General features: G+C 30.5%; 1 protein-coding gene across 7 annotated transcripts in view; it reads right to left on the bottom strand.

Moving 5' to 3' along the window:
- LOC116770067 (kazrin) overlaps window positions 1–12,288 on the bottom strand; it is a 64,162-nt gene that overhangs the window by 15,043 nt on the left and 36,831 nt on the right. For all 7 annotated transcript variants that reach the window (XM_061527836.1, XM_061527839.1, XM_061527837.1 and 4 more), the window contains exons 2-7: window positions 6,861–7,022; window positions 5,805–6,075; window positions 5,445–5,708; window positions 3,528–3,649; window positions 2,702–2,858; window positions 448–575 (exon numbers count right to left, since the gene is read on the bottom strand). In XM_061527836.1, the coding sequence (XP_061383820.1) occupies window positions 448–575; window positions 2,702–2,858; window positions 3,528–3,649; window positions 5,445–5,708; window positions 5,805–6,075; window positions 6,861–6,896 (978 nt within the window). In that variant the 5' untranslated portion in view covers window positions 6,897–7,022. The remainder of the gene's footprint in view (window positions 1–447; window positions 576–2,701; window positions 2,859–3,527; window positions 3,650–5,444; window positions 5,709–5,804; window positions 6,076–6,860; window positions 7,023–12,288) is intronic.

Genomic DNA, 12,288 nt, shown 5'->3' with positions numbered 1-12,288 from the left:
ATTTTTTGTACTGAACAATAACATTGTTAAGACCCATCTGAATTTAAAATCATGATTTATATACTTAAGAATACCAGTAGTATATTAACATTAATAAAATTATAAAATTTTTCAATAATAAAAGTATTTAAGGTTTTCATTTGCTAGCAATGTTGTTTTCATCAATTTATTTATCAGTTATTTGAATTATTTTAAAGCTGAGAATAAAATATCATTTTTACAATGCTCAATTAAAATCATCCGTTTACCAATTTTCATATCAAACAATAGCCGGGACGTATGGTTCGGTGGCAATTAATATTCATTGTTTGTTTAAAATGCCTTTATTCATAATATTTGTATATGTATACAAACTAAAATACGATCTAAATACAAATATTGGCACCATCTATATAATCTGGCTCTAGAATACAGAAGATCGTATCTTTTGTAACCAATCGTACATACCTGTTCATAATTCCTGATGAAATCCCTAAGCTCCTTCTCTTTGTCCTCAAGAGTGGCGTAGAGTTGCTTCATTTGATTCAGCAAATCAAATTTCTCCGCTTTGAGCCGTTTCTTGTCGGCTTTTAGAGCTACAATAAAAGACACTGTTAGTATCCCAAACATTTCTATAGGGTGCTCTATTCATTCATCTATTTCCGTACGAACAGCTCCTCTGGGGATGGTTCTGTCTAAATATTTCCCGATTTTATACGGTTTAGTGCAGCGGAATATACATACATTATTAATATTTCGTTATAAGAGTATCAGTATTGAGAATAACTTGAAAAATATGAACATCTTAATCTATTTTCGTAAATAAATACCAAATATTGAGGATGACTATTGTTTTCACAAAATTAGTGTTAAGAAAAGTAATTTTAGGTTATTCATAATTTGCTAATGTAATCTATTAAAGCTAATACGCTTAGTAGAGTATAATGATCATAACGGGCTTTCTATAATAAGGTGACAATAAGCTCCGCTAACTGTTAGACGGCTAGTCGAACGATTAGCGCAGCTTACGCGCTGATAAGCGCCCTTTGATCGGTGCTTCATTGAGCGCATCCAATGACTCTCATGTCATATTCAACCCTGTATAAATCCCTAACAAGATACGATTAATCATGTCGGGAGCTATAAATACTTTTATAAAAACAAAAAACATACAATCCAAACCATAACAATCAAATAAATATCAAAATTAGAAAGATCGATGTGAAAAACTATTTTTTTTTAATAATAGGAACAGTTTTATAATATTTCAAATTAGTATAATATACCAATATATACTAATTGATATTAAAGCTAGTTGGTTTGTTTATTATATATATAAACTAGAATTGTCAGTTAAAAATTATTATAAAGTACAACTGTAACAGCTTTTATGGTTTTTATAAAGTCAATACACATTAGAACTAATTGTATCGATAGACCCAACCGAACATATAGTTGTCAACGTCAATTCATATGAATAGAGTATCGAAAACAAATTCTGAGTTTTACTACACGGTAATAAAGACTATTTTGATTCGTGCCAATCTATTGTGATGGCCATGGAAGCTCGTATACCATTAACGTTAACGTCAGTCATTACACTCGACACATAAGGTAAACCGTTTTGACGTATAGGATTACAAAAATCCTTTTTATTGCTACCACAGCATTTTATTTAACCTGAGAACTTACATTATATGGACATAGCACGGATAAAAGTTTATTGCTAGTGTGCATCATTCATACTTTTATTAAAACTTTTCTATGGTTGTAAGAAATAATGATGATGACAATGTTTTATTTCGAATATTATAAAAATTACGTTGCAATTGGAAAAAACTACTAAATTTTTGTCCAATTTTCTAATAGAGACCATGGAAAAAGCGTAAAGAGTAAAATAAAAGTAAATTATTTGAGGTATTTCCTAACCTATCATGTAAAAAGTATTAAGATTCCTATTACGAAATATTTTTCAATTCTATAACAGAAAAACATCCGTCGGGGCTTCAGGATAACCAATATAACGTTATTGGTGACTTCGATTACTGAAGAAATATTTTCTAACCGTCAGTAAAGTCAGAGGGCAACCCTCCTACGTGACTTGAAAACTAATTTACTATTGCGTTTAACCTGATACTCAACGAAACATTATGACTTTAGTTTATCAAACTGTCTGAATACTTTTTCCTATCATGAACATGGTCTAAACAAATTGTCTATCTTCGTAAAGTCTTACACGTTTAATTTGTCTCGAACAAATTTATTTATTTTATGTCACGTGTTTTCTTACCATTTTTTTTCGTTTATATCACTATAAAAATAATTAAATTAGTAATAGTAAATAATATTCATGTCATTTGAAATAATAGATGCTTCTTACATTATAAATGTGAAAGTTTGAGAAAAAGTATGGATGTTTGTTTCTCTGTCATTCAAATACTTTTAAACCGTTTTTAATTAAACTTTTCAGCACTACAGCTTATATGTTAAAGTGTATAGTTAAATTTAATGTACTTATTTCATCATCAAGGTATAAACAATTGTATTGTATTTGAAATCACATCACTCAGAATATAGTCAAAGCTGCCGGTCGGTAACTACATCTTTTTTAGTGTCTCAAGATTCTTTATACTTTGTTTTCTGGGGTTAATTCTGAATGTTACATCTAAAAATCGTAGACGAAATGATGTATTAAAATAATTAACATTTAAATCGAACTCACATGTAACAGCTTCTCTGGCAAGCAACAGCTCTTTCTCTAGTTGCTGAGGATCAAGGGGTGGCTCTTCTGCATCGGGGGCCCTTTCTATCAACGCGTTACCCGCCTCACCCCTCTCCGCCGCAGCGACAAGTAGACGTCGTACTCTTGTCAGCTCCGCCTAAATATTGCACCAATAAAAGAATTCATTATTCCTGGCGATCCTAATAAGGATAATGGAAAACTGTTATCAAATTATTGCATTGTCATCGGTCCTTGATACGTATGCAAAGTTTCAAATTATTCAGACCTCTAGAGACCGGTGAAAATTAAGCTCAAAGATTCCGTTACATATATACATAACATACATAGATACACACATACAACCAAAGCTATTATAAAAGCGTGTTAAAAAAATAATCCTCTTATAGATCCATAAATAAAAAGTGGGGTAATAATTTAAAAAATATTCAATACACAAATGTTAATGTAAATAAAGTAACGCATCCGTTCATATTATATTTTTTTCCTGGGATTTTTGTAACTTAATTTTTTCATCATCTTCTTTTATTTCGTTGCAAGCAACTGACATATTCACGATTCATAATTTGTCAAAGTTCTTGAACGACTAATGACAGCAATATAAGTAACTATAATATAATGTCTTTTGGGGTAAGTATTGTAAATATTGTTATTCTAAAAAATGATATCATAAATCATAAAATAATTCTTGTACTCATATCAAATCCATAATGACTTATCAACGCTCTATCGACAGCTGTATATAGACACTGGTACATATTTGGCGGTTAAGGAATACCAGATGTGCCAATATCATAAACAAAATTACCTGCAGGCGCTCATTTTCTAAACGTAGTCGGCGCGCCAACTGTGCAGCTGTTAACATTCCTGGAGATGCCGGTACTTCGTCCTGACGGGAACGATCCGACCGACCTCCTGGGGACCCTGAACCTGTTTACCATTTTGATTAAATCAACAGCTTAGTTACGTTTGAAGTACAAATCAACCTGAGTGCTATGCCGTGTTTAATTTCAATCAATTAGTTTTATCCTTATTTGCTTATTTTAATTAAATCGTTTAATTTAACCGTTATTATAATGTTAAATAATGCCGAACTAGTGATGAGTGCAAACTCTATCCAGTCGATTAAGATAATTAACGAAACCTGATTCAGCGTATAACGGATAAATTTAATTACACGTTAATGAAGCAACGTATGTGACGTGCGGATTTATATCGATAGAGATGAATGAACAAAAGGCCCGTGAAAAAGTTAACATTGCAATACAAAACTTCTCCCACTCAGAAAAGCCACGGGCCCCGTCCAGACGAATCGATTATTCGTTTTAACATGCGTCAGGTAGCAGGACGCAGGTGTGTGCGGCCTGATTTAATACGATTTATTCGTATCGACTTGGGTGATCAATTTTTTTAAATGTTTCCCCCGTTTTGTTCAAATGAAACCCTTCAAAATCGACTATTTAATTATCACGTCAAAAGTATTCAATTTTCCATTCTTTTTTGTAGTTAATTTTTATGTATCATTTGGATCAATTTTTTAATCACAATTACAGCCTTCTTTGACCAAATTCGGGCTTAAAATAGGAGCTGTATCAAAATATGGCTATACATATACATTTCACAAAATAATAGTTCAAAATTAAAATAATCATAATTTTAGACTTACCTATATTTAAAATAGTTTGTCAAACATAAATATTTGTGACATGTTAATACAACTTCTGTGCAAAACTAATTTGTAGACACTAATTAAAAAGGTAGCGAAAACTAAATGACAAATTGCAATATCAGACAGAAAGTTTCATGCTTGCAATCTTTCGAATAAGTTGTGAAGTCACAAATGAGCTTATTCCCTGCGGCAACACGCTCATTAGTCCAGTTATTCCTCTGAGAAAACTTCTAATATATAGAAATTTCCTTTCTGATAATCAACAAAATTAAAAGTGATTACCTATTACTAATAAATAATATCATTCTCGTGTCTATACCTCAGATCAAATTGATTTATTTGATAAAATAAATTAATATTTTAACTGTTCACTATCGATTTATATTTCATTAACGGAAAATAATGCATAGTATAATTTTAAAGATTAGAAACTGTTGTATATAAGACCAATAGGATAACTTCATTCTTAATTAAAATCATTAGACTGTAAGGTGTAATCTTGCACAATAGTTTTTATTATATATATATTAAACCAATTACAAACTTAGTAATTCCACCTATCTTTCCAGTTTCTGATTATTTTTATTTCAGCTGCCTATAAAACTATACCTAAGTCGATATCCTTATAACCATTATAACTCAATATAATACTCATTATTACTATCTATTCCAGCTGAGCTAAAGAATTTATAGTTAATTTGAAACTTGCTTCATTAGTTAAACAAACTTGCTGACTAACTAGTTAGCAACTATTATCTTCAATCCTATAAACTAAGTAAACACAGAGAAATCAAATTTTAGTTATTTATATTTGTGCTTTGTTTAAATTTAATCCTATTTGGGAAAGCTTTTATCAAGTGACAGTATAATGGATGGCCCAGGAACAAGTCCAAAGATCTCGTAATGAAAGACATTTTTCACTTAATAATACAATGGGGTACATTACTCAATTTGGAAGATGTCCCAATAGGCAACGGAAACAAAACCTTTAAGAATAGCAAAAAGAAAGCCTTGCTTTTTAAGAGATATTATGCATTTTTTTTATAAATTACGTACCTCCTTCAAGAGATGCAGTAATATCAGCTCTGGGCTCAGGGCCTTCACTGCTCCTTCCCGGAGACGTAGCATCTGGTAGAGGAACTTCTTCTTCAGAGCTGTCCGCTGGATCCAGAATATTTTTCTCACTGGTGTTACTGTTTGCTCCTGTCCCAATCTCAGCATAAGTTCCACTATCACTACCATTTTGAGTGGACCATTTGATCGGTGAATCTAGTTTACCATTTGTTTGATTTTCTTTGTTATCGTCATCTGGTGAAGAGGCTGTTAATAAAATACATTATTTTCTTTATATAAGTCGAAATAGGTTTCATGCAGTCTGTAAAACAATGAAAATTATTTGCAATAGCAAAAACTTACCGATAAAAGGATTTTCCTTTCCATTTTTTATTGATATTCGAGCAGACCGATTCAATGTAGAATCCTTGTCCCCATTCAGCGAACTATTGCGAGGTTTATCAAGAGTGCTGATGAGGAATCTTCGTTCGGGTGGAATTGGTCGAGGATCGTCAGTTCGATCGAGTGCAGAACATGCTGGAGTGATGAGAGGGTCTGCGGGCTCTGGTTCTGCATCCGCTTCTACCCTTGTGCCAACTGACACTTGCTCGTCCACCATCTTGCGAAGTTTCGCCTAAAAGTAAGTGATTGCGTAATAACTATATTTGACCAGTGCTCTTTAAAATGATATGTTTATTTTGATAACTCTAGCAAAATTTTAATTTCAGCATTGAAACTGCTTTCATACAGAATGATATTTCGGTATCAGGATGACAATGGTCGACTTTTCTTATTTAGTACCATCATAGCTCTTTGTATCGTGTTGAAATGCCCGCAGGAACATACTACAGCGAAATATATCTGTTCACATAAAAGATATTTCATGCTATATCTTCTTCTGATGTTATGTGTGTTATTTGATTGTGGCTTTCTTTTTCCGTAGATATTTCATTGTGTCGGGAAATATAGAGGATATTCCGAGTTTAAGTAGCTTTGTGTCGACGCAATAGTTGAATGAAACGGGGTTCTGAAGTACGGTATAATTACAGGTTATCGGATATTACATTCGCTGAGTTTGATTAAACGCAGGTAGCGTGACTTAAGCGTTGCAGATAATATGAACATGTCCAATTTCAATTAAAGGGAACGTTTTGTACTAGTGTATATTATTATAGGCATATGAATTATTCCTTTATTTGCAGTTTACCTATTCAAATTACCTACCCAAAACGTCATTAACAATTAGTGCCATAATAATAATTTGGTCTTGTTATATACTATTTCGCAAATTCAGGGTCCAGGAATTTTACTAAATTGAGTTTTATATAATAAAAATTCATATGTTATGTAACATGGAACAATTAATCATGATTATATATTATTTCAAACTAATATTATACAACGTAATAATGTTATTACCTGGGCGTCGCCTAATATACGGCGCACAAGCGCCATCAGGCCGCCGTGGCAAGCGATATCATGCTATCCACCTGCACCTCCCCGCATGGTCTTCAACTTAGACGGTGAACTAATTACTTCAGAACTATTCCACTTTGTTAGTCCCTACTCTGTGATTATAACCTGGAACAAGAGAAGACATTCAATAACAGAACCAATGCATAAATCATAAGGTCGTACCATATTTAATCAATACGCGTCCCAAATATTCACAAATTATAGGTAAAAACCGTACTATGCGATAATTTTTTATAAGACTGATATGATTTTAAGGTGATTATATAATGTATAGCAAGTTTTTTAATTAAAATGCGCGCGTTGCGCTCGAAGTGGGTCAACAATCTCGTTCTAGGGACGTCACCGTGTCATAAGACACTTTCGGCTTGTCATTTTTTAATTTAAATGTAATGATGTTGTGTCTTAACAGAATGCAACAATTGTTTCCGTTGATTTCATTATTTGTGAAGGGTGGCTACATATTGATGACTGTGACAATATTTACAATGTATTATTAAAATAACAGGAGAATAGTAACATTATTGCTAAGCAAATTTTTAAATTTTAGCAAATGTTCATAAAATAATAGCACTGATGAGCAATGAAATAAAAACATATTTTGATATACATGTGATAGCATGTATAGATTTTTACAAATAAACTTATTAAACCTCAAAAGGCTAGGTAATATTTTTCTTTCAAAATTATGTAATCGGAACTATATAAGGTTATGAGTATATTACTCAGAGCACTTAGGTTTATTTATATCAGCTACAAATTTAACGTAAATATGTGTTTATTTATCTGTCAAATAGAAAAAAAAATATGGACGCTCTAACAGCCATGACATTACATATATATCTTTGTTAATTACGATTTTTTTCTAAGAAAGCTAAATAGCTGCCAGCGACAGAAAACATTTTTACAAAAAATACCTAAGAAATAAAATATTAAATATACATATTTTAATAAAATTTTTGTAAAGTTAGGAATCCTAAATTAATAAATATGTCTGTACTATTTCATTATGTCCCAAAGGAAAAGTTTTACAATAGAGTCGTTTGTTACATTTCGTTCGATATAAACTGTCTCGAGGGAAACATCTGCGAATATAGGAGTATTCTGGTTAAAAAACTCAAAAACATCGGCTGAAAATATCTAAATCGAATGTACATTTTTAAATAATAAAAGAAATTTGTTTAATTTCACATGTAACATAAATTTATTTTTTATTTTAATACATTATTATTATTCCTATTACTTTTATTATGGGCGAGTGTATTTTTTTTAACTATCTTAACATTGCGTATTACTCAACATCACCGAACACTTTTATTGCCCTTTTATCTAATAGTCTGCTCAGAAAAAACAACATGGTCCACTTGAACGTGCCTCGTAATGTAAGCGGGCTGTTATGCAAATTACAAAGAATTTCCCCCTTTTTAATTTAAGACTGTTATCCTGACGAATATAGTTCAGGCGGATGCTTAAAGGCGGTAATTTGCGAAGGCTCACCGAGCCTCAATGATTGCCCACAAAATTGATTAAAATTCCAAAAGCGTAAGAGAAACGTCGACTGTGTGCTTTTTATTAAATCAGGATGAAAATCTCACTGCAGCAAGTTTACTTATTTTCACTACAGAGTTGATATATTTAAAGTCAATCAATCTATACTTATCTGCACTTAAGCGTTTCATACGTTATACGTTATAAAATGACGGTTAAAAGGTAAAAATTGATTTATTATAAGTCTCATACATTTTTTTATGCGTATCATACTATAAACTTTACGATAAGCTGCACTGAATAATCCACAGTTAGTCGTTTGTCAGATAAAAAATGTAATTGCCCCGTCAATCATTCCGCGAGTTGTATTGCAAAACGAGAAAATGAATTCACAATTTTTACCTGCTCGTTGTTATTTAATTTAACTTGGATTCAGGTCAGCGGTATACGAATATAATACGAATTTTTCTTGTTTCCGTTAAATGAGTTACAATTGTATAAAAACTATAGAGTGATTAAGATTTTATATATTTTCTTACTTGTTTGGGATATAAATATATATGATGGTCTCGTTATTCTGTAAATGGCTTCAATCATTTAATAAACATATATGTATAAATAAAAGTATATATACATAGATAATGTCATCTATATACAAACCTAGATATATATTGTAGGTAGGTGATTACAAATCAACCAAATACCCATCTCAAAATGATCTCAAACCATTACGATTTTTCAAACTGGGTCAACCCACCTGAAAATTCTCTCTCATTTTCTCGTACTTATAAAATGCCATTATATATTTGAAGTTTACATTACCGAAAAGTTCGTTAAAAGGAACAATGTTATTTTAATTTTTTCAATAAATTGCTTGTTAAAATTATTTAAAACAATAACTCGGTGATTCGAATTATTTTTATCGGTAATCAAAAATTAAAATTATTAAATAATAATATTATATCAAAAATGGCAGTATTGTACTGTATTATTTTTTAAACTATTTAAATAAAAATCAAACAACACAACCCACGCAGACAAAGGTAAATATAAGCTTCATTAATAACCAATTCATCAAGAAAAATCAGCTGTAGATGTGTGATTTACTTAAAATACAGTAAAATAACATTTAAATCATCATCATCATCATCAAAAAAAAATAATAGTGCTTTTAAAAAAACGTATAAGCCCAGACAAAAATTATAAATAGCATGACATAAGATATACATCCATTATAAAGAAATAAATATTATAAAATAAAATGCTAACTGATGATGATATTTACCAGTTATCTTCAAATTCCTAACATGAGTCTAAGATAAGCAAAATTAGCTTACATATGGAACATCACACATGCCTCCAAAATGAAATATCGCCTATATATTATACGGTGTGACAATTCCCATCAAGAGACCGTCCTTCAAATTTCTGAAACGGGGCTGTAAGCCTTTTATGTTAATTTTACACGCGTACAGTATAACATCAAAGAGATCTCGATGTCATTGTGAATCAGGTCACATTTTAAATTTCCATAAAAACTTTAAGAATAATGGAACGACCTCAATTTGCTTAACTAACTTTTTTTTCTTTTTCACAGTTTTTTTTTATCCACCTTGATTGTGATAGTCTCCTTATTGAATATTGAAACAAATAATAAAATTATTCAAGTTTATGACTATAATAAACTAAAAAATATTTCTTCACTCTAGGCCAACTATATCGAATTAATTACAACCTAAATGTTTTTTTTCTTAGAGATAACATTTTAAAAATTATTAACTTTTTCTTGATAACATTTTTTTAACAAACGATTTCAATTATTTCAGATTGCAAAGAAAAAATTAACAATTCAGCGTTGCTAAATAAACCTAAATAACTTTGTTCGAAAATCTTAAATAAAATTTGCGTTCGAAAATCTTAAATAAAAATATCTACAAATGCACTTTTATTTTCAGAGCTTAAAGTATCTCAATTCTTAGAAATATTAGTTGAAAGAGTAATAATATTTGTAAATATAAGAAGGCTTTGTGTGTTCTCGCAACTTAGTTTGGTGAAAAACTTTTGATTAATCACCAACCGAGTTTTTGTTAAAAATCTTCGTAAAATTTATCGTACCAGGTAGTGCTGAGTACTTTGCGCGGTTACGGTTACAGCGAATCACTATTCATTCCCCATTATTATAATTTAAATAGTGAAAGTCGAATATTAAAATTTCCAATAACTGTAGTGTATGCTATGATTTGATTAAGCTATTTTTTGAATACTTCCCTATATATTCTTAAGGGATTACAGTTTGAAATGAGAAGCAATCAGAAATGAGAAGTGATAAACAATTTCATCTTTAAATATTGATGGCGACATTTTCAACGACGGAGCGAAATCGTTTATGAATTTTAAATAGCACTAATAATTAAAGCTCGTGATCATGTTTCCCTAAAATACCATCTCATGATTGAATGCAGGTCTTGTGTATTTATAATTGGTCTCTTTTTTTATTATAGTTAATCTTTATTTTGCACCTTGAAGCTTAATGATTTTTCCTGTTTTATATTATATATACTTTAAAAACATAAACATTAAAACCTTTTACTTTTATCTATGTTTAACAAAAACTTTGTTTACGTTTTTTACAGCGAGAGCCCACGAAATTAAAATAAATAAAAAACATTATAAATAATTTAAAAATATAATTCGTATATTTATTTATAAGGTTAGCTTCTACATTAACTCCAATCCTGCCCAGTTACTTTACACATGCCGTGAAATCTTTACACCGGCTGGAATCCGTAGCGTCCAGAGCTTTAACGAGTTTTAAAATGCTTTCACACACTTTTAAGCATTGAGTATTCCGTTCACAATTGCCTTTATTACAACAAATTATTTATTTTTATCTATATAATCATGATAAGTTAGTAGAAAACTGTATCGTCCTAAACTAATAATTAATTCCTTGATACTTTTATAAACGGTATAACGAAATTAACATGTCAATTAGTCGATCCTTACTCACAAAACCGTTTAAGTAACATCCAATTACAAATCCATCATACTTCGAAGTGGTACTCATATAACTGATCCAATACTTTGTGCCACAAAACATTAAGTGATTAAAACCTAACTAATATATCATCTCAAAGCACTACCATATTAATTTTAAAGCAGTCAAAGGACTTGAATTTATGATACTTCGCGCTTTAATTAAAATTGTTCGTGAATCGCTAACACTTCGAACGTTTGCGGCGACCTTATTGGTATTGGTATATAATTGTTTAAAATTAATTAACATATTTGACAACCAAAAACAAAGGAGGAGAATCCGTTTGTTTATCGGCAATGTTTTTAAATGTCATTTAGGATTTTATTTTATTATTATTACAAGGTATACCAGCGAACGATTACTGGAAGACATCTTTCGAACTACACTTTATTTGTTTTATTATTTCTTACAACTTTTTATCACTAACTCCACTCATGATCCTGAGGAATTGCAGCAAAAAGTTGCTAGTTTATTTGTCATAGCGCCAAAGCTACGAAAATACCACAAATGTTCAAATATCTCGTATCAAAGACGAAATGTACAAACAAGATATTCATAGAACGAGTATAATGACTACATGTATCATGTATTTTATACTCAGTGCATGCATATTTGCAATGAAATTATATATATTTAATTTCCATCATAGTATTACATACGAAGTGGATTAATAATACTTATTTAATCACTATAAAGAGAGAATATACTCCTAACTTTGATCTTCTTGATTTTATTTGAAGATTTGAAGGTTGCAAAATTACGTCGTTTGAAACATAAATTTATAAAATAAAAAAATATAAAGGTTAGATATAAAATAATAATATTAATAAAAACTTAAAATTAATAACA

This window comes from Danaus plexippus, assembly GCF_018135715.1.
Source record: "Danaus plexippus chromosome 13 unlocalized genomic scaffold, MEX_DaPlex mxdp_15, whole genome shotgun sequence".
NCBI lineage: Eukaryota > Metazoa > Arthropoda > Insecta > Lepidoptera > Nymphalidae > Danaus > Danaus plexippus.
Note: the sequence above shows the minus strand (reverse complement) of the source record. Positions and strands in the feature narration are given on the sequence as shown.